General features: G+C 50.1%; 1 protein-coding gene across 1 annotated transcript in view; it reads left to right on the top strand.

The window, feature by feature from the left end:
- Positions 1-25,805, top strand: part of RFX4 (regulatory factor X4) — a gene marked incomplete at its 5' end in the record, with an annotated part of 105,386 nt that overhangs the window by 63,656 nt on the left and 15,925 nt on the right. Inside the window, 5 exons of the mRNA XM_037160584.2 lie at positions 2,575-2,719; positions 8,583-8,677; positions 9,098-9,215; positions 18,847-18,966; positions 19,254-19,415. Coding sequence (XP_037016479.2) covers positions 2,575-2,719; positions 8,583-8,677; positions 9,098-9,215; positions 18,847-18,966; positions 19,254-19,415 — 640 coding nt within the window. The remainder of the gene's footprint in view (positions 1-2,574; positions 2,720-8,582; positions 8,678-9,097; positions 9,216-18,846; positions 18,967-19,253; positions 19,416-25,805) is intronic.

Here is a 25,805-nt window from a genome sequence, read left to right as displayed (position 1 = left end):
TGTTCGTTTGATTTGCTCATGTTTAAAATGTTTCCCTTTACTTGGTCACTAACCATCGAAATGTGTAGATGACAGCAAACACCCAGATTTTCTGTTTAAAAAACGCCCACGAGCTGGCACCCCCAGGGCTGCTTCCTTGGGGCAGCGACCAGCCGGACGGGCGGAGCTCCTCTCCAGGGGGCACTGTCCCACCTCGCTCAGGCGTGTCACCTGCCCGCCTGCTCTCTGTGTTTGCGTTTGCAGCCTCTCCCTTATAGTCCCGGTTGTGGGTTGGTGCCAGCTATTGAAGGTCAAGGTGGGAGGGACGGGTTTCTAGTTAGAGTGGCCCGAGGCAGGCTCCAGGCCAGGAACCAGAAACACGCCTCCCTGTTCCTGCTCTGCCGCTGGCTCGTACAGCCCAGGGGGTGATCTGGAGACCAGAGGAAAACCCTCCAGGTTCCTGCAGGCAGGTACAGAGGCCACACCGGGGCATTGTTTGGGATGTGGCCCAGCCTGCCAGGTGAATATTGGCCAATGAAAGAAACACTGCCGTATTTCTGAGGCTGCATGCCTGGGGTCATGTGAGGGAAAGGGCGTGGTTTTGGTGTGTACCTTGGGGCCCAGGAAGTTTGGGAAAGCCTTTGACCCTTTAATGAGCAGGGAGGTAAAAGCACCCACCCTCCTGCCCGTGTGTGGACACACACTCGGTCCCTCTGCACTCTCCACGCAGACAGTGTGTAATTCCGCAGCGAGTGCTGCCTTTCCACTTCACCAACGGCGTCAGCCGCACGCCTGGAGCAGCCAGAGGATTGGGGTTCTCGCTGAGAACGTTTCGTGGCACGTCTCAGTGTGCCAGCGAGCTTTCCTAAACACGCACAAGGCAAGTCAGACTAGCCAGCACATAGCCCAAAACTCACCCCCAATACTTAAACCCAAGCACTAAATATCCAGGCCCCTTTGGATACGCTAAGCAAGCAACTTGGCATTCCCATCTCAGCCGTTCCTCCCACAAAATCTTTTCGGTGCCTTCTGTGTGCCGGACACTTGTGTGCTTAGTGGTATTTACCCTCAGCAGAAAAAACGCAGTCAATAAAAAATCATTTTACGTGGTTAGGTGTTAGGGAGGCGGCATGATGGAGGGAGAGAATAAGGGGGCACGGAGGCCCCAGTGGGACGCGGTGACAGGGGAGGCCTCTCTGTGGGAGCGACGCTGGAGCTGGAGCACATGTGAGGGGAGGGCTGCGTGGCTGGGCTGGGGCGAGAGGGGTGCTCCAGCCAGCAGGAGCGCCCTGCACAGAGGCCCTGGGGTGCCGCTGCACTCACCACAGAGAGACAGCTCGAATGGCGGCTGCCTCTTTCATTGAGCTCTCAGTCCTGGAAATGCGCCCTCTCTAAACATAATTGTAAGAAATCCTCAACAGCATCCCTCTGTGAGAAGCAGGTCACACCACATGTCCATGTTGTAGACGAGGAAACTGAGGTTATTCTGCTTGCCTGACCCTGGTTAATCAGCTGGTCAGCTGCAAGGCCAGGATTTGAACTAGGTCTGTTTGAACCCAGAATCCCAGAACTTCACATTTGTTTTCGTTAGCATTCGACTGACCTAGTTCACGTGCTCATACAGTCGAGGCCTCTGTGACCTTCAGAGGGGCCCCCACTGACTTGAGCAAGAGGGTCTTGTGTTCACACCCTCTGGGTGTGAAGGGCATCGCCAGTGTTTACCTTTTCCTGGAAGCTCGGAGGCAGTAGGAGGCATATAATGTCCGTGTGTATTTGAAATCTTCTTTTTTTTTCTCCCACTTTATTAAAGACTTCTTTGAAAACGTGCAAGTGAAGGAAATGATCCTGGAAATATTTTTCTTTGCTTTTATCAATATTTTCCCAAGTATTGTTGTTCCAAGTGTTGTTCCAACTGGCAAGTTTAAGTCCCGCGCCGCCGAGGGTTTGCTGAGGCAGCTGCAGTCACACACACACACACACGCACACACACGCACGCCGATGAACTGCCAAGGCTGGGGCGTCATTCCTCTTCAGCCCCATCTCAGTTACATTTGTATTTGTTTTCGTCATTACAGTTACATGCAAGGCAGAATCAGAAAGCTAGATTGCAAACTGCTTCAGAATGCATTTATATGGAAAAATGAACAATGTAAAATCCCCGGGGTTCAAACTATCACAGGCCCGGGGGCAGCAGGACTGCCCCTGAGTCTGGGAGCGTCACTTCTCCGGCGCTGGGAGACATGGAGGCTACGCAGCACAAGCTCAGTACACAGGCTTACCTCATCCCATTCTCCATGGGATTGAGACCAAAGGGGCTGGGAACAGCAAAGTTCGGGCCCTTGGGGTGGGGTTTTGTTTTGTTTTGTTTTGTAGAGAAATGGAGGCAGGTGTGAGAGAGCCACAGGAGAAAACAGTGGACAGATCTTCTGAGTTACGGACTCACCTACTTACTTCCTAAAATTGAGTTTTCCTGAATGTCAGAGTAGTTTGCAAACTACCATTGGCAGATTCATTAACAAGGTTTAAAGGAAATAAAGCGAAGGGGTTTTCACCTAACAAGCCATGAGCTAATGAGTTGACTGGGTTGCATTCCAGGCATCCCGGACGGTGATCCACAGTGCGGACATCACATTCCAGATGCTGGAAGACTGGAGGAACGTGGACCTCAACAGCATCACCAAGCAAACGCTGTACACCATGGAGGACTCACGCGAGGAGCACCGGAAACTCATCATCCAGTGTAAGCTGTGCCGCCGGGCCGTGTCGGTTTGATTTTTTTTTAAAAAAAAACAAAGCAAGAGAAAGTATCTTGGGAGATATTTGTGGCATTCCCACCGTCCTTCCTCATAGGATTCCCCCCCTCCCCCGCCCATATAGTTTGTGTTAAATGGGTCGGCCCAGAGGGGGTGCTAATTGATTTGAGAGGACCGGGTCCATGTGGCTGGGGAAGGTGGGGGTTGGTGCACCGGGCAGCCCGTGTCATCAGGTAGCAAGCCTCACACGGGGCCCTCAGTGCCAGGCACAGTTCTGTAGGCGGCAGAGAAAATGAGAACAGAGCTTGTGGCCTCTCAGAGCTTGTGGCCTCGGCTCAGCCGGACAGGCTGCCTGCTTTTCAGTGAGGGTCAGTGCGCCAGCCCCCTACTCACCTGCAGTGCTGGAGAAGGGGATGGGTGGTGATTTACTTCTGCGAACGTATGTTCACGTCCCTCTGGACGGAGACGGCAGGAGTAGTGCTCCCAGTGTCCTGACGTGGGCAGCCCGTCCTCGGCAGCAGAGGACAGGAGAGGGCCAGAGCACACCACCGTCATTGGTGCATCGCTGGCCTTCCTCAAACGCCTGTCATAGCCTGCCGCTCGGGGCACCCTGCTGCCTGGGGACCCCGGGTCAGGGTCCCCTTGACCTCTTTCCTTTGCACAGCCTGCCGTTCTCCTGCCTCTGGGGAAATGGGGGCACGAGGGTGTCCACACTACTCCCAGCACCTCTCTGAGAGATTGGTGCTGAGAAGGGGGTGGTGGGGAGATAGCAACTGCTACACCCCCACCTTCTGAGCAGGGCAAGTCCCCAGATCCTTGCCCGGTCTTCCGGTCCTGCTTCCTCTCTGCTCTTCCCCACGCCCTGCCAGGGGGTCAGTGGTGGTCATGGCTGCGAGCACCCCAACTACACAGGCTGTGTCTCTGATGGCCGTGTGCCCAGGGCCTCAGCCTGGGCCAGGCCTGGGGGAGGTGCCAGGAATGTCTGTGCAAGACCAGACAGATGTGTGGGAACCCAGAACACCCGGCTTCCTAGTCCTGCTAACCATTCCGAGCTCTCTTCTCCCCTCAACACCTTTTGTGGAGAAGGGAACTGTGACCCAGACTCATAGGGAGAAGCACAATCACCATCACTTGCTCTAGGGGCCAGCCAGGCTGGGCCTCCGCTGCTGCAGTCCCCAGGAGGCCATGGCCGCCTCTCCAATAAAGAGCCTTGCGGGCTGCTCCTCCAGCTCTCTGAGGCCTGAGGCGGAATGGTGCTCGTTAAGGGAGTGGCTGTGTTCTTCTGCTGGAGGACAGGAGTGATGCAGAGCAGTTCAGCCCAGCGGGTGCTTTCTGAGGGCCCGTCCCGGGTCAGGCACTGTGGTAGACGCTGGGCAAGGAGCCGTGAATCAGATGGACACTGCCCTTCCCGTAGGGGGTGCTGGGCTAATGGTGAGTTAGAAGTTGCACAAGTAATTTATGAGTATGTCCCATCTTACCAAAGAGGACACAGTATAGGATGCAGTTCCAGAAAGAGGGGGTTGGGGGAAGGGCACCGGGTCTGAAGGCAAATGGCCTGGCACTGGGGTGTCATCCCTGCACCTCCCAGCAGCAGAGGGATGGTCCCTGAACACAGGGAGCTGGACCAAAGGTCTGTTTGAGCAGGCTCAGGTGCAGCTGTGTGGTGCACTCTCCTTTCCTTACAACCAGGTGGCAAAGCTGCAGGTTCCTGCTTTAGGGGGTCACCATCACACCTGGGATGTGGGGCCTGCCTGGGACGCTGTGCTTACCTTCAGCTGAAGAGTGCACCATGGGACTTGAGCCAGCTGGTTAGAAGGAGTGAGTGGTGCCGTGGTGAGGGCCTGGGGCTGGGCTCCCAGCCTTGCCTCTCGTACACTGTGACTTGGCCTCCCGTCTGGGGAAGGGGAACAATGCAGAGGGGGGAGTGGAACGCTGTGCACCCTCGCCTGGCACACAGTGTAGGGTTAGGACACGAGGCAGTTGGAGGGCAAGCGCTCGAGTCGGGCTGTTTCAGCCTTGCCTCTGCCACTCACCAACCAGCTCTGCAACCTCTGGAAAGTCACTCATTTCACAGTGCCTCAGTTTCCTCATGTGTAAAATGGGGGGTACTAAGAGTGCCTGCCTCCTTGGGTGGCTCATCCATCCACTCAGCAAATACTGGAACACAAAAAAAGGCACCTGGGCAACTCTTGCGTATCACGCAGTTCCAGGCTCTGGTCTCTTGACATGCACGTTCTCGGGATCGGCAAAGGGTAAGTGAGTGTGTCCACGTAGAGCTTTTAGAAGAATGCCTGGCACGTGGCAAGCACTGTGTAATTGTTTTGCCGCCACCACCACCATCATTGCTGATGAAAGTACCATCGCTTAGATACATACACAGTGTTACAAAGAGTGAAAGAACAACCAACCAATGGGAAACTCAGAGACCCGGCTTCCAGTCCCTCCCTGCTGTGTCACTGACGCATCCTCTGACTTTGAGTGGGTCGTTCCATCTCATTTGGACATAGCTTCCTCATCTATAAAACCAGGCAGATCAAGTAAATGGACTTTTATTTTTTAATATATTTTATTGATTGTAATATTAAAGTTGTCCCAATTTTTCCCTCTCTGCCCCGCTCCACCTGGTGCTGCCATTCCTCCAGCAGTCCCCCACCTTAGTTCATGCCCATAAGTCATGCATGTAAGTTCTTTGGCTTCTCCATTTCCTATACTGTTCTTAACATCCCCCTGGCTATTCTGCACCTACCAGTTTGTTCTTAATCCCTGCGCCTTTTCCCCCATTCTCCCCCTTCTCCCTTTCAGCCAATAACCCTCCAAATGATTTCCGTATCTATGATTCTGTTCCTGTTCTGCTTGTTTGCTTATTTTTTTTTAGATTCAATTCTTAATAGTTGTGAATTTATTGCCATTTTAATGTTCATAGTTTTGATCTCTTTCTTAAATAAGTCCCTTTAACATTTCATATAATGATCCCTTGGTGATGATGAACTCCTCTGGCTTGACTTTATCTGGGAAGCGCTTCATCTGCCCTTCCATTCTAAATCACAGCTTTAGCTGGGTAGAGTCATCCTAGAGGTAGGTCCTTGCTTTTCATCACTTTGAATACTTCTTGCCAGTCCCTTCTTGCCTGCAAAGTTTCTTCTGAGAAATCAGCTGACAGTCATATGGAAACTCCTTTGTAGGTAACTCTCTGCTTTTCTCTTGCTGTCTTTAAGATTCTTTCTTTATCTTTAACCTTTGGCATTTTAATCATGATGTGTCTTGGTGTGGTTCTCTTTGGTTCCATCTTGTTTGGGACTCTCTGTGCTTCCTGAACTTGTATGTCTATTTCCTTCACCAAATTTGGGAAGCTTTCTTTCATTATTTTTTTCAGATAAGTTTTCAATTTCTTGCTCTTTCTCTTCTCCTTCTGGCACCCCTAAGATTCAAATTAGGTACATTTGAAGATGTTTCAGAGGTTCATTAACCTATCTTCTTTTTTTTTTTTTTGGATTGTTTTTTTCTTCTTGCTGTTCTGATTGATTTTTTTTCTGCCTTATGTTCCAAATCATTGATTTGATTCTTGGCTTCATCTGCTCCACTGTTGGTTTCCTATAAATTTCTCTTTATTTCACTTAATGTGAATTTCATTTCTGCCTGGGTCTTTTTTATCATGTTCAAGTACCCCATGAGTTCCTAAGCATCCTAATAGCCAGTGTTTTGAGTTCTGCATCTGATAGCTTGCTTATCCCCATTTCGTTTAGTTCTTTTTCTGGAATCATATTCTGTTTCTCCTTTTGGGCCATATTTCTTTGTCCCCTCATTCTGGCAGCTTCCCTTGTTTGTTTCTGCTTTGACTCCCAGTCTTAGTAGTGTGGCCTATTGTAAACAAGTGCTCTGGTAAGTCGGATGGGGTGGAGCCTTAGGTAATCGCCAGGGCGAGGCAACCTGTGTCACAGCTCTGTGCTCCGGGCAGGGGAGGGCTCAGAGAGGGAGTGATGCAGCTGCCTGGCGTCTGGAGTTCTGTCCAGGAGGAAGTTGTCTCCTGGCTCTTACCCTGATGCCAGACTCTCCACTTTCTCCCCATGTGCCACTGGTGCCCTTCCAGCTTTGCCCTGGGGCTGAAGCCCAGAGAGAGTGAATCTGCATAAGTCCTGAGTCCATTATGGGCTCCTAAGAGGAGACTCCTGAGAACCCCAGAGTTTCTACTGCTGCCCCATTCCCCACTAGTTTTTACAGCCAGAATTATGGGGACTTACCTTCCTGGTGCTAGAACCTTGGGCTGGGTGGTCAGATGTGGGGCTGGGATCCTTTGCTCCTGAGGTACCCCCTCTAATTTGTATCTACCACACGCAGGTGTGGGACGGCCTGTTCGTGTCTTCACACCTCTCCACAGGTCTGTGCATCTCTACCCCCTACACGTCTGGAAGAACGTGGCTTTTTTAATTCCATGGTTGTTGAACTCCCATACAGCTCGATTTTCTGATGAGTCTAGGTGATACTTGCTTTGTAGTCTAGTTGTGTTTTTGCCGTGGTTGTGTGAGGAGGCGAGCCATGTTTACCTACGCCTCCATTGTGGCCGGGAGCCCCTAAATGGACTTTTAACGCCATTTCTCATTCTGCAGTGTTAGGACCTTCTGGTGGTCCTGGAAGCTGACCTCTTGTAGCAGCTATGAATTAAGTAAAACAGGGCAACTGGGCCGTTCTTGTGAAAGAGGAAAATAAAAAACTGCTCAGACAAATGAAAACTATAGGCATGTGTGGATCTTGAATTGTAGTTTGATTTATTGAGCTCCACATACAAAAACATAGCAAAAAAATGTATCAAAAAGAGGTGTTTTGCATTAGAGACCACCACAGAGATGTTTGTTTTCCATTGCGCTCCATGGATTACAAAGCGCTTCCCGGCTCAGTTATTTGACTTGCAGCTGAAGACGGGTTGTAAAGTGGTACAATTACCTGCCTCTTACTAATGCAAAACCTGAGGGCACAGCGATTACTTCCTTCATTCCACAAATATTTATTAAGCATCTACTACTTAAGTAGTAATCAGTGCTACTTAAGCTGAGCACTGAGAAGCTGGCCAGGTTACTGCCCAGCACAGCTGTGGTTTAGAAATACCGTATTTTGCTGTGTACAATGCACACGTTGTTGCCCAAATGTTTGAGGGAAAACTAAGGATGCACATTATACCTGGGTATTACATTACATATGATGGGTATAATAATCCTCTGGAGAATGTGCACAAAAACCACGGGTGCGCATTATACATGGCAAAATACGCTATTTGAATGACCAAATGTGCCCTACCACGGGGCCGAGAGCAAGAGAGCCACAGGGAGCCCGTCCACTCACACGAGCCAGCACACCCTGGGTAGCTGCAGCGTCACAGCTGCGAAAGACAGCAGACAGAGAGCAGGCGGGACACACGCCCACACGCCTGCGTTGTGACTGTAGCACAGCGTTATGAGCGATGCGGTGAAGGCAGAATATGGAAAATAAAGTGCCGTGAGAGTATGCAGGGGAGTGATGAGCTCTGCCGCCAGGGGACATGGGGAGGGTAGAAAGGGCCTCACTGAAGCGTCATTTCACCTGGGCCATTAAGAACCGAGCAGCCCAAGCAGAGGGAAGTGCCTGAGAAAGCAGGACGTGGGGGAATGGCAAGGGGGGAGGGGTGGCCTGGGTTTGAGGCATTCACAGGCAGTGAAGGCGAGCCCGGACAGGGAAGTTGGGGCATGTTTCCTGAAGCCGCAAATGCCCTGCTGAGGCTTCGGAGTCTTAGTTTATTCAGTTTACTCCTTCGTTCCTTTGAGAGGTGCATCTCTGTTGACACGCAGCGCAGTGACGGCGGGGCTCTCCTTTGTTTGGCAGTGTATCAGGAGTTTGACCACCTGCTGGAAGAGCAGTCTCCCATCGAGTCCTACATCGAGTGGCTGGACACCATGGTGGACCGCTGCGTTGTGAAGGTTGGCGAGCGGGGGGTGGGCAGCTCTGGGGAGGGCGGCCCATCACTCACCTTGTGGCACTTGGGTAGTACAATGTCCCACAGTGAGCCACCTGAATGTTCCTCAGCAGCCACAGAGCCCCCCGGGGTTGTGAGGTGGGGCCGGGGTCCCATTAGGAGGGGACGGGCTACAGGAGGCCACACTCTGAGCCTTCCTCCCCTGATTCAGCCCGGTCGGCATCTCTTGTATCTGTTGTGTACATTGGGCCTTGACAAAAGACTTCATTTTCTTAAGTGTATTTTCTCACTGATACAAAGTTGAAAACCACTGCTCTCTACTTGGAACTTGGAGCCCTTCCATAAGCCTTCCTGTCAATTTCCAAAGACAGCAATAAATGAAAGCTCAAGTGCACCACTGTTAAAGTCATTTGCTTTCTTGTAGGTGGCTGCCAAGAGACAAGGGTCCCTGAGGAAAGTGGCCCAGCAGTTCCTCTTGATGTGGTCCTGTTTCGGCACCAGGGTGATCCGGGACATGACCTTGCACAGTGCCCCCAGCTTCGGTAAGGCCCCCCAGCCCTCCCCGCACCCCACACTTCTTTCCTCCAGGCTCTGTGCGTTGAGGTCACCTCTCGACCATCAGCCACAGCCTTTCTTACTGTCTCTGCGACCACAGGGACATTACCCTGGCATGTATCTGTTCTGGAGGGGCACCATATTCTTAGAACTTTCAGGAAAAGAGATGACTCTGTGAAGTATTCCAGGTGAAGTGTACAAATCTGGAAAAGAGAAGCCCGTGCATGGACAGTATGTGAGCTTGGGGAGGAATAAACAGCGGTGGCTGTGCTCCCCTTCGGCCAGCCGTGCCCAGACAGTGCTGCTTCCATGGGACTGCCTTGCCGGGTCCCAAGGTCCGCACTTCCTCTGACGGCACTCGACGGAGCCCTGAGTCCTAATGTTGGCAAATGGCTGGGTGGGCACTCCAGCCGTGGGTGGGCTGTCTAGGGTTTTCTTTACAAACGTGCCCCCGTCTGGTCCCTGGAACAGGACTTCTCATTCCATTTCCTCTTGTTTTACTGACACCTCGGGCTTTCCTCACTTCCAGGAGACATCCCTCCCCCAAGTCCTCAGCTGCTGTTCTCCAGTGTACGGCACCTGAAATCTTCCCTGACCCGCTTGTGCCAGTCTCTGTGGGCGGGGACCAGGGACTCGGGCCCCGACTCGGGGTGACTGCTGCGCTACCTTGCGGGACACGATGTTCTGTTTTTCCTTGGAAAGAATGGAGGCTGCCTTGAGTCACGGTCATCATTAGCAAAGTGAGGGGGGACTCGAGGGCACTATCAGACATTGGAAACCTCAAACCACTTGGGCCTCGGTTTGGTAGGCGTTCCGGCAAAGGGCTGCCGGGCAATTTTCTGGGTAATTGCTTCAGCTCCCTATTTTACTTTGCAAGTAGAGATGCGGTTTTGTTTCTCATTATCTCCAATTAAGCCAATCAGCTCTGGGGTTTGCTCCGGGTTTAATTTGACACTTTTCCATCTAGCTTTGCATGGTCTTGTCACCATTTTCCAGTTGTGCTATACAACTGAGTGAATATGGGGTGAAACAAAAAAGGCACTATTTTTTCTAAACAGCTCTGTCCATGAAAGACTGTGTTTACCCGATTGCAGCCACGTTTTGTGGTGGATTTCTTTCATCTCGGCCTTAGGAAGGTCTCCGAACCTGCCTGCGCCGTGGCCGCGGGCGCTCTGGGCTGCGTGTGGAAATGCCCTGTTGACTGCTACCTGGCCAGTGCCACCAGGCGTGGCGTTCTGACGACTTCCAGTTCAGCACAGTTAGTGTTAGCACATGTTGCCTGCGGCTCTGGGAAAATCATTCGTGCAGAACTGTTTTCAGTTAAGCGGATGGTTGAAAAATATTTGAGATTTTTTCATTGTTTCAAAATCAGAATCAACAGTATCGCACATGTGCACACACCCACGAAGCAGGCCTCTTGCTCTAGCATTATCTTTTATTTTAATCAACTTGCTGATTCTTAAACTGACTATGTATGTCATCAAGCACCCATCTTTAAACAGGGGAAGTAATTCACTACAGTGTTCTTTGAAATTCATGTGTTTTTACCCAGTTAACAAGCAATCTGATAAAGGCAGTTTGGACAGTAAAACAATTAGGCATTTACGACTAAAGAAATATTGCTCCTTGAAATGTGCTTCTTTCTTCCTGAGCCGTGCACAGTTTTAGGATCTACTGGAAACGTATTCAGGCAAATGGCAAAAGTGGTCACAGACCTTTTAGAAAAGGAGAGAAAGAGACAGCAACCCAGTATCTCTTTTGCAGTATTTTTCAACCCTAAATGGGTTGAAATACCTGCTTCCAAGTCCATTTTGCAAACTATCTGAAATGCTCCCACTCATCCGACTCATTGTTGAGTTTTGCAGCTTGGGGTGACGGGCAAGTTGGAAGAATTTGCGGCAGACAAAAGCCCAGCCCCCCCTTTCTGCTCGTATATGTCAAAGACACAGTTGGTGGTTGTGTTTGGGTCATGTGTTCCCTGTATAAAAACAGCTAATTAGGAAAAAGAGCCCTCTGTTCCCCGGCCCCTCCCCCCGCCACGGGGGCCAGCTCCCAGTATCTTATCACCCCCACACGACCCTGGGCGCTGTGCGTGGCCCAGGGGCCATGTGCCGTGCAGCAGGCTGACCATCAGAGTGTTTGTGTGGAAGAGGACAGTGATCCTGGGGGGGGGGGCTCCGTCACCTCTCCCCAGAGCAGCCTCTTTCAAAGGTAGTTGATTCCTCTCTTCTCCTTAACTCCTCTCCACTCTTTTCTCCCCAGTTCTTTTGCACTGAAAGAGCCTACGCTATGAACTACAGCAGCTAGACGTTCCCTCTCTGCTGCAAACAGCAGTTTTTGCAAAATTAGTCAGCGAAGGTCAACTAGCAGGCAGTGAGCTTTCAGTCCTAGTAGGCTGAAGAAATTACAGAATTTTTATTTAAAAACAACAACAACAACATATTGTCAGCTGCCTGCTCTGATTTCAGCTCTCAAGCCCATGGACCCCCAGTCAGCACAGGTGCCTCTGCCCTCTCACTCTGGGGCTTCGCCAGTTGCCCCCGGTTTCTCAGGAACAGCTGGAAGGCAACCAGGGTTCCCAGAGCTACTTTCAAAACGGTTTGAAAGCAGTCCTGTGTCTGATGGCCGAGGGAGCAGGATCCCACATCATTCCCTGGACTTCCACTTTACACACTTGTTTTCTGGTCTAGCGGCAGAGTTCACTCACTCGGCTGGAGGGCCAGGTGGGCATGGTTCTGTCGGCTGCCAGCCCCAGGGGCCGTGACAGCCTTCTAGACCGCTTCTCTGTGCTCGGACGGCCGGCCTGGCTCTCTTACCCAGAGCCCGCTACATGGCAAGGTCCTGGTGTCAGAAGTGTTGCTCACGGCCCTCCCCAAGCACTAGGAAGAAGACACTGCTCTCCCTGTTTGCAGGAGAGTAGGCAGGGGCCCAGGGGGGCGGGGTCTGCCTGTGGACTTCTCTCTGCCCAGCCACACTGCTGCTGTTCTGCTTTCTCCAGTGAAACACAACTAACAGAAACAAAGTAACATCTACCGAGAGCCTAGCACACCTGACACATGATACTAGGTGCTCTGATTTCATCCTCACAACCCCCAGCGAGGTCCCCTTCTCCTGCCCCCGATGTGACAGAACGTGATGCACAGACAGGACAACGGCACTCACCATGGCACATGCCTAGGGAGCACACACTGCCATTACGTTACCTCTGCAAGGCGGACAATAATAGGGACCTTTTAACAGGGAAGGAAAGAGAGCTTAGAGAACATTCTCGGCTCTCCCAAGACTAGCAGGGCGAGTGGTAGAGCTCTGCTTCACACTGAAGTCTGCCTGACCGCGAGACCTGCCCTGTTCCAGTGGCCACAGTTAAGACACATACGCTGGGCTCACAGGCAGGGACAAAGAGGCTGGACAAATTTATTTAGTCCTCATCGATGGTTTTAAAAAGTCCATATTGAAGGATTTTGTTTAAAAAAATTAAAGCTATGAGAAAAAAAGAACAGCAATCAGACTATCGTGAGTCACAAGTGGTATCAGAGACAGTGGCATGATAGCTTTTACGTGTCGAGAACAAAGAACTGTCAACCATTATGCAAGAGTGAGGGCGAAGCAGAGACATATTCGGAGATATATAAAGATAAGGAACTTGGCACCCACAGAACTCCACTTAAAACAAAAAACACTAGAGGATGCATTTCAGCAAGAGGAACACTAAAGCCACAGTGAGGGTCTGGAGTATGAGAAGCAATGATGTTCTAGTTAATTTTGCTGTGTAACAAATTACCCCAAAGCTCAGTTGCTTAGAACAATCATTTTCTTACTGTGCTTATGGGTGCTGGGGGTCAGGAATCTGGACAGGTCACAATAGGGACATTTCCTGTGCTCTGTGATGTCTGGGGCCTTGGACGGGGAGACTCAGAAGCTGCCAGCGAGTCCACAGCTGGAGGCATCTTCACCCGCGTGTCTGGTGCCTGTGCTGGGATGACGTGATGTCTGGGACTGCGGAGCAAGGTGCCTTCAGGTGGCCCTTGCATGCGGCTTAGTTTCCTCACAGCGTGGTGGCTTTTGAACCGTTAAACAACTCAGCCGTGAGCTCAGGGCCCCACGGTGAGCGTTCCAAGGCGCCAGGAAGCCACTCTGCCTTTTAAGACCCAACCTCAGAAGTTAAACAGGGCCACTTCCTCCACACCATGGGTCAGAGCAGTCACGAGCCCACTGTGGCTGCCAGGGGTGTGTAGCCCCCAAATCCAGTTAACTATTGATTCTAATTTGAAAACTAACTTCATGTGTTTACAAAGGGTCAAACCAAATTCTGGAAACAACACAACATGGGTGGTGGGAGGAGAATCTTCAAGGACTAGTTAAGGAATGCTTAGGTCCTGGAATAATGAACAAAGGCAGGCAGTGAGCACACTGGTGTTCATTTTTAAATTCCCTATACCTTTCTATATGCTTGAAATTTTTCACAAGAAAAAAAAAGCTTTGATTCTATGACATGCAATTAATTATGTTAACAACGTAACACATAACAATAACAGCAAAACAAATCTCTTTTTGTCTCTGTCCTAATGCCCTTTTCATAACAGGCTCTGATGCTCACTAGCTCTGTGACTTTAGGCAAGTTCTTTAAACCCTCCGAGCCTTCGTTTCCCCAGGTATTGGTTGAAGGGAATCATATCTTCTTCATGGCGTTGGACAATTAAAAGAGCATAGCACAGCACATGTGGTCAGTGGTCAGTGCTTGCCCATATGACCCATTCATCTAACAAATACTCATGGAGCCTCTACCGTATGCCTGGCACTCTCCTAGACACGGTATAGGGAAATGGGAAAAAACAAACAGATAAAAATCCCTGTATCTAGGGAGCATACAGTCTAGTGGAGGAAGGCACTAGATAACAATAATGAGTTAACTATATAGTATAATAAATGGTGTTAAGTGCTAAGGAGAGAAATAAGGCAGGGGTGTGCGCTATAATCACCTTTCTCCCATTTGACTGTCTTGGATGTTTTTCTCTTCCTCTCCCCGGTCCAGGCCCCACCCCCGCCAGTCTTTCTTTATCTCCTTTTCACTTTCCCCTTCTCTGTTTGCACTGCCCCCATGGGCAGGACACTCTGGCACTGACTTGTTTGTTGTCCAGTAATCTTAATGATTGATTTCTGCTTACTAAGGACACTGTAGCTTTTGTGGCATCTGGGGCTGCAAAGCTATTTGTGTCCTTTCTACTCAGAGCACTTAGCACCAGAGAAGGCAGGAAGCAGTAGCTCTACAAACTTGTCTGAGAGACGACTGAAAGTCGTCAGACCCACTGGGTCACCAACCGATCAGGGCCACCATGGGAGAAAGCCTGGGGCCCAGATGAGCAGCATCTCTGAGCCCAGCTCGGATCTTCTCTAGCAGCGTGGCCCCAGGCAAGTTTCTGCCACTCACCAGATCTTCGTTTCCTTGTCTTACCAAACAGGAGGGTTGGAGAGACGATTTCGAAGGTGCCTGCCTGTGTTAATACTGGTCTAAACCCGTTTTTATCATCTAGACTCCATTTTTCCATTCTAATTCATTGTTTCATAGTGTGTTTCTCTCCATGCTTGTTGACTTAGAGCAACATCTCAGCAAATATTTCTTCATTTGAAGATAGTTTCCTTTCAAGGATTTGATGCTATCTTTTGATTTCTTTGGCCAGAGACAAAAGCGTTATAGCATCTTAGGACATTAGAAGCGAAAGAGACCTGAGAGGTGATAACAATAGTTACCATTTAGTAAGCACCTAGTGTATACTTTTTCTCACTGTGTGGTATTTCTGTAACACAGATTTTACCAGCCGCCTTTTAGAGGCCAAGTTGCAGAATAACCGAAGAGCAATTACAGAATTAGACAGGCATGGGTTTGAGCCCCAGTTCTGCACGTAACAGCTGTGTGGCGTTGGACAACTACATGACCATTTTAACACTAAGCTTCATTTCCTCCTTTGCAGAAGGAGAGTGTCACTCAGCTCATACAATTGTGCTGAGGATTAATCGCAACAGCAAATCTACAGTTGTGAAACATTTTGGCTGCCACAGAGCAAGGCCTCGACAAACAACTTAATTTGTTTTTAACATTTACAAAGAGTAACTCATCTAAGGTCCCAGTTACTAAGTGGCAGAGCTGGATCTCAACCTGGGCGGTTCGGTCCAGCACCCATGCAATTACCCATAATGCTGTACTTCGTCAGTGATTCAAAAGTCCCATTTGGGGGAAGTGGACGGAAAGTTTAGTTTTGGAGACGGCATCTCACAGTGACTCAGCAAAACCTGAACTGTGCTAAATTCCAAGTGGGTTTGAAAAACAGACACAGCCCCCCGGGGGTGGAGGAAGAATGTGCAGAAGGTACAGGATGGGGGACTTTGGCCTGGAGCCCTGTGGGCACAAGGATGGGAGGCTGCGACGGGCTCCGCCGAGAGCGGGAAAAGGTACAGACGCTCATAGCCTGCTGGGCATCCAGTGGCCTCAGAGTGAAGCCGAAGATTTTCCTCTGTAGCTTTCCTAGGCCCCAGTAATGAATCTATCTGAGAAGAAGGGGGTGGGGTGGGGGATGTACAGAAGCCAGGTGCAATTAAGGAGAAAATAAATTCCACTGAGGAGTCGTCACCCAAAAGCCCCCGTCTGGTCTCTGTCACCTTTTGTTCTGAGACTTGGAAGGGCATATAGCTCACAACTCAAACTGCCCTTCCAGGGACCAAGTCCTTTACATCACCTGAGTCTTCCTGCTGTGTGGAGATGGGACTCTGGTCCCCAGGGGATGGGAACAGATTTGGGAGCCAGACCAAACGGAGGCGAACCCCGACTCGGTTACTGATGGGGAGACTTATTTCCTCACCTGTAAGAGACGATAACACCGCCTACCTCAGCTTGCTGGAAGGGTGAGACCCGCGTTACGTACTCAGCAGAGTTCTCGGCACACAGGAAGCACCCAGTACATGGTAGCTGTGATGATGACGATGACGACGACAGCAGTGACGATGACAATCACGGTGGGGCTGACAGCATCATAGGAAAAATAAGGCCAGAGTCTCATAAGGCCCCTAAATAACAAAACTGGAGGGTGTGGGGGAGGGGAAAATTTCCCCTCTTTTCCCTCTTAGGTCTTCTGGATGGTCTAGTAACCAAACTCACGTGAGACTGTGTAACAGGAGAAAATAACAGAATTTAACTGTGTATGTGCATTCAGACTCCCATAAGAATATAGGACCCAGGGACAGATGGGGCCGTCGAGGCTTATATGCCGCCCTGAGCTGAGAGAAAGGGGCTGTGGTCTGAGACTTTCAAGGGCAGGAAGGGAATTCATACGGAGGTGAAAAAGCAAATGTCTGGTAAACAGATGTGTGCCGGGCCACCTTTAACACGGGGACACAGACTTATTTCACTTAGCATAATATCCCCTACATCCATCCAGGTTGTTGCAAACGGAAAGATTTAATTCTTTTTAATGGCTGAGTAGTATTCCATTCTGTATATGTACCATACTTTTTCTTACCCTCACCTGAGGATATGTTTATTGATTTTAGAGAGGGGGGAAGGAAGGGAGAGAGAGAGGGGGCAGAAACACTGCTGTGAGAGAGAAATGTCACATGCCCTGCCTAGGAACCAAACCCACAACCCAAACATGGAACCCATGACCTTGCAGTTTATGGGACGAACCAACTGAGCCACACAGGCCAGGGATGCACCATAACTTTTTATCCACTAGTCTGTTGACGTGGAATCTAAAGAACAAAATGAAATGAACAACCAAAACAGAAACGGACTCATAGATGCAGAGAACGAACCTGTGGTTGCCAGAGGGGCGGGAGTGTGGAGGGAAGGGTGAAAGAGGTGAAGGGGTTAAGATGACCAGATGGGTGGTTACAAAATAGTCACGGGAACGCAGGGTTCAGCACAGGGAGTGTAGTCAGTGATCCTGTCATGAATACGTCTGGTGCCAAGTGGGTACTTGAATGATCACAGGGAGCACTTCGTAAGTGATATGTGATTACCTAACCACTATGCTGTACACCTGGACCTAATATAAAACAGTAGTGAATGTCAACTGTGATTGAAAGTACTTTTTTTATATTTGGAAAAACACAGTGGGACATGGAGAGGACTTGGGTCAGACAGGCCTCGCGAGGCTTCTCCTGTCTATCCCACTATTCATATTAAACCGCAGTTGCCTGTGCCAAGGTCCGCCTGCTTGGCGCAGGTCCTCTATCTAAATTCTCCTCGGCAGTTGGAGGATGTCAAAGGTTCTTCCTGAGTCTTCCGCTTCTTAAAAATAACTAGCTTACAACAATCGCTGTCCCCCCAAAAGAGCATAGTTTGGGGAAGAAAACTCTGCTCCCCCTCAAGGAGAACAGGAAAAGGGGGTGAGCTTGTAGGGAGGTGGGTGAGTTGGGGACACTTCATGGGACAGCAGGGTGCCCACACACGGAGATGGCCCGTGGGAGCCGGGAACGCGGGGCTGGAGGCGCAGGCTGGGCCCCTCTCCCTGACTCTGGCCTTCAGGAAGTCTCGACTGCGGCAGACAGTCACTGAGCACCTACCACACAGGGGCCGCTCCACAGCCACGTGGAGCGTGACGTGGAAGGGAAGATGGCTTTGGAATGATGTATTATCTATTCATTGTGTCATCTTGCACCAGTATTTGACTTGCAAAGTAGGAATAGAGAACACCGACCCGATAGGGTGGTCACTGAGATTCCATCAGAGAATACGCGGCTGTGAGCACAGGGGCCGGCACTGGAAAATCTTCTCAACTTCTTGTTCACATCCCTTTGAAGGGAACATCTTACTGTAAATTGAAAATGGACAGTAAAATACCAAAGCCCATTTCAATGTAATACTTATTCTGAGAGCCATGTGCTAAATGAAGGTCTTAGAAACATTTGAGGAACTAGTTCAGTCATTGTAAACTTAAAATTTCAATTCTCCTCCTAGAATTGGGTAATTGGCAGATACCGATGAACTAGAAGGCAGTGTTCCTGCCATGGACACCCTTAAAGTCCAGTGCGGGAGCTAAGTTGGTGTGCTTGTGGAAGAAGTAAGACCGAAGAAGCCCTGGCTGGTGTGGCTCAGTGGGTTGGGCACCATCCTGCCAACTGAAAGATTAGCAGTTCGATTCCCACTCAGGGCACATGCGTGGGGTGTGGGCCAAGTCCCCAGTTGGGGGTGTGCAAGAAGCAGCGGGTCCGATGTTTCTCTTGCACATTGCTGTTTCTCTCCCCCTTTCTCCCTCCCTGCCCCTCTCTCTAAAAATAAATTAAATCTTTTTAAAAAATCAGACTGAATGAGGTGAAGGTGCCCAGATGATGATGAGGCCAGTGCATCTGGGGGAGCTCAGAGGCGTTTGGACAGCTGGCTCCACAGGTGCAAGGGAAAGGCTCCATTACCACACAGTGTGAATGACCCTGACTTACGCTAAGCACTCGATTAGGTTGCGGAGATGCAGAGAAGAGCAGCCCGTCCCCCTGCGGAGGGCCTCCCTGAGTGGGGAATGCGCGTCCGAACAGAGCGCGAGAACACCGTGCAGCCTGGGCCGTGGACCCGGGGAGGGGCGTGCGGGGGCTGGCAGGACTCACCCTTCTGTTTGGATCTCCTCTCACCAGGGTCGTTTCACCTAATTCACTTGATGTTTGACGACTACGTGCTCTACCTGCTAGAATCCCTGCACTGTCAGGAGCGGGCCAACGAGCTCATGCGAGCCATGAAGGGAGAAGGAAGCACTGGTAAGCCAGCGTGCCCTCCTTGGCTGTTCGATCTGTATCCTCACTTCTGCGCCCCCTGCCTCCTCAGCTCTGTGTCCCGAAGGACGTCCTTACGGCGAGCAGGTCAAGTGGTGCGAAACCTTTTCTGTAGAGTGTGGGCGTATGGCAATTGGGAATTGCCTCGCGGGAAACCCACGAAGGGCTTTCCGTGACACAGACTAGAAAGTATATTTCCTTTTTTAAAGCCCCTTAAGGACAACTCGTCTTGACCTTGGGCCCTGAGAACCTGCCCTTTTCTCTGCCTGTAGCAGAAGTCCAAGAAGAGATCATCTTGACAGACGCTGCCCCGCCGACCCCTTCACCGGTGCCGTCATTTTCGCCAGCAAAATCGGCCACGTCCATGGAAGTGCCACATCCACCCTCCCCTGTCAGCAACCCGTCCCCCGAGTACACTGGCCTCAGCACCACAGGTAATGAAGGGCCCTCGCGCCTCTGAGTGGGGCGTCTGTGTCTAAAGCAAGAGCTTTCTGGGAAAACATTCTTCCCTCCAGCCCCTCTACCCCCTCTTAAGGCCAAAGCCTGAGTATTTCCTTAGATTCATAGATGACTTGGCAGTTATTCATTTGTTTGTTTGTACATATTCTTTATGTTTCTGCTTTCAATTTGGCAGATTAAGTGTGTGATAAAATCTCCATCACCCCAAAACCTAAACCGTTAAGTGATTAAAATGATACAAAACATAAATTCATACACAGCCATTCTTGGAAACAAGAAAGCAAGCTCTCTGTGAACCACACGCTGAGAGGCATCTCAGAAAACCGGGCAGACAGACAGCCACACATGCAGCCACGACAACATCATAAGATGGGGACTAACAAGGCTGCAGGGGGCTAGAGGGAGAAGCCGCTTCCTTCCGGTCTGGACTCCGGCGGGCAGGAGAGAAGCCTTCCGGACAGAGTCACCAACAGCCTTAGAAAACATGAAGGACTCAGCTAGCAGGAGAGGGTGGGTATAGAGCAACAAAGGCAAAGACCACCTCCTTCCCCATGGGCCCTGGACGGCGGTGGGGCGGGTGGGCAGGCCAGTCTTTGTGGAGTGGAGGGCTTAGTTTGACTGTGATAAGTAATTCTTTATCTCTCCATCCAAACCTGCTTTACTCTTGCCCCAGTTACCCAAGCACCAAGTCTAGGAATCAGCTCAAAATTTCCCTTGCTCTGCACTCCTGTATTAGGATTGGCTAAGCTACTATCACAAACAGATCCAAACGTGGGTGGTGGAGTTAACACAGTACAAATCTATTTCGTGCTTGCAAACAGAGCTGGCAGGGTGTTTAGGTCAGAGAGGAGGCTCTCTGTTACGCAGCCGATTGGAGGTACATGCTTCTTCAGTATTAGGCTACACCATACCCCGGGGCAGTGGTTCTCAAAGTGTGGTCCATGGGCCAGCAACCTCTGCATCTCCTGAGAACTTGTTAGAAATGCTTATCAACAGGTCCCATTTCAGACCCACTGCATCAGGAGCTCTCAGGTGGGGCTCAGCAATTTGCCTAGCAAGCCTCCACACCTCCACATCTGGAGACTTGTTAGGCAAGCCTTTTCTGCTTTCTGATGCCCCCCAGTTTGAAGACCTCTGCCTCAGGGCTTTGTCAGGCCCTGGCCTGAAGGTGGCACTTATCACTTCCACTTACATTGCATCACCCAGGGCTTGGTCACATGGCCTCATGTAACTGCAGAGAGGGCCCAGGCCAGCATGTCTCCAGGTAGGGAAGGGGGCACGTGTATTGGGAGGAGACGGCTGGCATTCTCCGCCCTGCCTCCCGAGTCCAATTGTTCCAGTGCCCATCGGGACTGACGCGCTCCTTCCCACCCAGCTACTGCTGTTCCAACCAGATGTTCAGGTTGTCCCAGTCTCTCACGGACATCTCCAGGGACTCTCAGGCAGGTTACCACACTGGCCCCTGGACTTGTTTTCCTGAAGCTTATGCCTCCTCCAAGTGCTGGGGCACAGAGTTCACTGCCGCACACTAGAGCCTACAGCACTCCTCCTCCCTGGCACTTCTCACAGCTCCACCTCCAGGACTGTCCTTTGGCTCTGAGAAAACCCTACTCATCTCCTTTGACCTTGTCTCCCTCACCCTCCAGGTCAGAATCCCCCTCCAGGCCCCCCATGTCCTCATTCTGCTTACAATAGGACTGTTTTCAGAGTAGCCTGGGAACCCCATTATGTTTTTGAAGACCAAATAAATAGAGCGAGACCGCCCTATTTAGGATGCTGTCTCTTGCCCATTCATTCACTCACACCTCTGTCCACTGACACAGTAAGTGTTTCTCTAGCGGCTTCTGTGTGCTGAACAGTTCAGATAGCTGGTGATGTGAACAAGAGACTCGTGGTCGCTGCCCCCTGGGAGTTGGTGGAGTTGACAGTTTAGAGGTTGGGGCTCTGACAAGTTCCAGGAGAACGTGATGGGTGCCAGGTTGGGAGAAGGGTCAGGGTGTGTCTGGAGAGTCTGGGAAGGCTGAGCCATGAGAGGCGTTCCAGGCCGAGGAGGTGATGTGTGAGGGGGCCTGGGGGCGAGAGAGCCCGTGCCGTTTTCCGGGAACTGGAAGTGGGTGTTCCAGGAGCCTGGTGCTTAATTCCTCCCCTAAGGTTCCCTCTCTGTCCAGAACTGGAGCAACCCAGAGAGGACAGGAGCAGGTGCCAGGGGCCCGTAAGGTGGCTGCCTCCTCTGTACTTTGCCAAAGGCGGAAACTTGCCAACAAGCCCAGTGGTGCTTTGTCAGGAGCTGCTAAGGAGCCTGGATTTTTCAAGAATATTGGAAAGTAGGGTTGTCGGTAACTGGCATTCGATTGAGCTTTGATTTCACTTTGGGTGCACAGCTAGAGAGAGTTCTCCTCTTCTGTAGAAATGTTGATTTGAACATCACCAAGTTTTCTTTACATAGATGCCCCTGAAATCACGTTTTCTTTTCTACTTCAAAGAGAAAGGACATGAGCCGCCCCCCCCCCCCCGCCCCAGTTTGCTCCACAGTGGGGCTTCACAGGAGGACGAGGAATTAATTGTGAAGAACAACCTTCTTCACTGGAAATGAAAAAGGGGAGGAGACGGAAGCACTGTTCACAGCTCTTCAGCTGCTCGGGGTCTCCCAAGACTAGAGTTGTGGGGCAGCCCTCCTGAGTCTCCGGCCTCGCTCAGAAAGGAGCCAGGGCAGTACCAACAGCGAGGAGCCGTCAACCCGAACCACCCCACCTCGTATCCTGCCCCCACACACGCCGGCCAGTCAGCGACAACATCCCCACTAGTGAGATAAACAGGGAAATTATGCAAGTAAAACAGTTCTGCATTATGAAGCAGAAACTATTTGAATGAAACCTTTCTGGCCCTGTAGCAACGTAACAAACAAAGAGACTCTAAGGAAGCAAGGGGGCGGGAGGAGTGAGAAGGCAAGGTTTCTGGGGTCCCTCCACAGTTCCCATCCAGCCCGTGGGTCGGCCCGGCCTTCTTTGCAGCAGCTTGGAGGCCCCGAGGCAAGGCAGGTGTGACAGGCGAAGCCACAGGGATATCGTAAACGTGCGCAGAGCTCTCTGGGCAACGTGCTCAAGAGTCATAAAAGTAGCTTCTTAGAAACACAAATGTGAACCAGGTTCTTCTCAGAGGACTGCGCCCTTTGAAGGTGCTGGCGCATTCCAGCTTTGTTCTCAGGTATCTCCAGGGGGCATTAAAAATGTCATCCTGCGTGAAATTATGTATAATATTTTTGTCAAGTACACTTTTGAAATACTTGATTGCTAAATTGGACCGGATCTTGGCATGTATTGTGGGTCATGTTCTTGGAGGAAACATAAATATAATTTCCTAACAGCACGTATGGTTTTATAGATATTACATTATAAAGCACAAAATTATGAACTTATGATATATACTTAAATAGTAGGAAATCTATTATGGTAGGCTTCTTAAATTGGGGGATTTTTGTAATTTTTCGTTAGCCAATGCTGTAAATTGGAAGGCAATTATAAATCTTATAAAATGCATTTACCATGTTTCTTTCTTAAAAAGGTTAACTCAGCATATGGTTTTCAGGCCCAGTTAATTTTTATTTCCATCTTAAAATTATTGCTTGTTTATATACCATTACTCTCCAAAAAGGATCTGAAGAAGTTAACAAAAAATGAAGCAAAATCATTTTTTTAAAAAGGACCCAAACCAGGAAGTGAGACATAAAGAAGTGAGTAAAATAAAACAATAAAACTCTGGGCTAAAACAGCTTACAAACACCTTACACGAAATTGTATGTGATCCGATCGTCTTGTCGGGTTTCTGGCGCACTCTGAGTGGCGTTGCTCAGATGACGTACATGCCGCCACCTCAGGGAGAGTCAAGACCAATCAGCGTCTCATCTTGATGGACACTTCCATGTTCAGTTATGAGAAAGAAACCCGTATTACGTCTGCTTGGTGAGCACAAAGAGAAAACTAATTCACTGCACGAAACCCTGTGGCATCCTTTTGTTACAAGGACTAGGGGATACAAAGTAGCAGAGACGAGGAGAGATGACTTACTAGGAATACAACCACTGTATCTGGGTCTACGCCCACTCTTGTACACAGTATTTCTAACTGTGTTTTCTTAAGACTGTATTTAGTAATTGTTTTGAAAAAGGGAAGATAATGAGAGTGAAAGGAAAGGAATATCAGGCACCAAAAGTTGAACGTGACGCATCGCCGATTTTGACTGGGCACGTTCAAGTCTATGGCAATGCTGTGGTGAGGGAATGGTTCAAGTGCTCCATTTCAACAGGTTTCCACAAATGGCTAGCTGTGAGTCCCATATATACATTTTTTTAACTCTTCACCTAAGGACATGCTTTTATTGGCTTTGAAGAGGAGGAAGAGAAACAGAGAGAAAGAGAGAGAGAGGAGAGGGGAAGGGAGGGGAGGGGAGGGAAACATCGTTTGGTCGCCTCCCATTATTTGCCCCAACCGGGCTCCAACCAGCAAGCTAGGTATGGACACTGACCAAGAATTGAACCTGCAACCTTTCGGTGTATGGGCTTATGCTCCAACTAACTGAGCCACCCGGCCCGGGCTCCCATATATCCATTTTTTCCCTCCTAACTTTGTGAGCTTGCCACCTCCCTCATGGCCCAGCAGAGTTCAGTAACCTTAACTTTCTTTAAGGAAAGCTGGCTCTCTTGCTCCTCGGAAGCATGGCAGGTGGTGCCAAACTGACCTGCCCACTTAACAGGACACTGGGCTGCAATTCTTTTAAAGCAAAATGTGAAGCTCCCACTCCATCCGGGTCAGGCCATCCCAGGGATCCAAGGCCTTGTTTATGATGTCATTTTAAGTATGCCCTCCTTTAACAATGACAATAAAAGTTAACTATTAAACTCATGTTTTCACCCTCCCACCATGGGTTCCCTACAGCACAAAGCCAGCAAATCAAATCATTGAGATGCTAGGGTGCCTAAAGAAAGAAAAGCAAGTTCCTCGTAAACAGCCCTAACTACAGAACATCTGGCCTGCCCAGCTGTCTTTTCTCTGCATCGGTTGCGGATGTAACAAAGATAGCTGGCTCCTCGTCTTTCCCGATAACAAAAGCCCAGTGGTTCAGAGAGCAGCTAAACAGGTTGGGGTTCGGAGGGTGCTGCGGGCCGGCCTCTGAGCTGTGATGACCCATCGCAGAACCTCTGAGTCTTCAGGGCCAGCGAACTCCTCCTCCTCCTCCTCCCTGCGGCTTCCGTTTCTGAAAAGGGACAAAATGGGGAAATAGAGGCCGGGATTGAAAAGGGATGGTTAATTTGCTCTTGACCTCACACCATCGAGGTCTTGGCTCGGTGTCGGGAACCTCCGCGTGTGCTCATTCGTCCGTTCACTCCGTGTGTCCGTGTGTCTGATCGGTGGTCCCGGGGGTACAGAAGTGAGAAAACAGGCACAGTGGCTGCTCTCGTGCCACTTACCTTCTAGTGGTGAGAGGATCGATCCCAAGGGGAACCACCAGGGAAACACACAATTCCACAGCCTCCTGAGTCAGAATCTGCATTTCAACAAGAACCAGTGATTCAAATGCACGATCGACTGGGAGAAGCAACTGTAGAAAGGCTCTGGAGCCAGGCAGGTCTGGGTTCAAATCCCAACTCTGCCGCTTACCTGAGCAAGTCTTGGGCCTCAATTTTCTCACCTAAAAAAAAAGAGAGAGAAAGTAATACTGCTCACTTCAAAGGTTATTGTGAAGATTTGGTGAGTCATCGTATAAAAAGAAACTAGGGCGAGGTCTGGTTCATGCTGGGTGATCAATCAATCATTTATTTAACAAGTCATTACTGATTGCCTAGTATAATCCAAGCACCCTTCCTGGCTTATGTTTAAAACCCTTTCCCAGAAAACAAACAAACAAACAACAACAAAAATCCTTGAAGAAAAGAATGTTTTATTGGGGGTGGGAAGGAAAGAAAAAAGGCAATGTTCCTCTGCAGCAGTTCCCACACTGCAGTGTGGACCATTTGCCTTTACAGGGTGTGCTCAGACCCTCCAGGGTCCTTACGGGGTTGGGGTCGTCAGAGACCAGGGGCGCCCAGCACTGTCCTCAGACGTGTAGTTAAGGGGCAGAAGAATGGGGAGGGGAGAATAAGAGAAAGTGAGGGAATTAGACAAATAGGAGAAGTTCCTTATGGTTTCACCAACAAACAAAAAGCAATTAGAGCTGTCTCAAAAATTAAGCACAAACTGTTAACTGCCCAGATTTCCTTTCATTCATTTCCTGGAAAAAAAGCAGCAGCAGTTCTCACTGGAGGTCCCGCTGGTCGGGAAGGGAATGCGAGGGGTGCTCTTTTCTGCTCCCCGCTGCCCGCTACCCCGCGG

Source organism: Artibeus jamaicensis, unplaced genomic scaffold (genome assembly GCF_021234435.1).
Source record: "Artibeus jamaicensis isolate MK-2021 breed Jamaican fruit bat unplaced genomic scaffold, CSHL_Jam_final contig_233, whole genome shotgun sequence".
NCBI lineage: Eukaryota > Metazoa > Chordata > Mammalia > Chiroptera > Phyllostomidae > Artibeus > Artibeus jamaicensis.
This window is presented reverse-complemented; position numbering and strand designations above follow the sequence as displayed.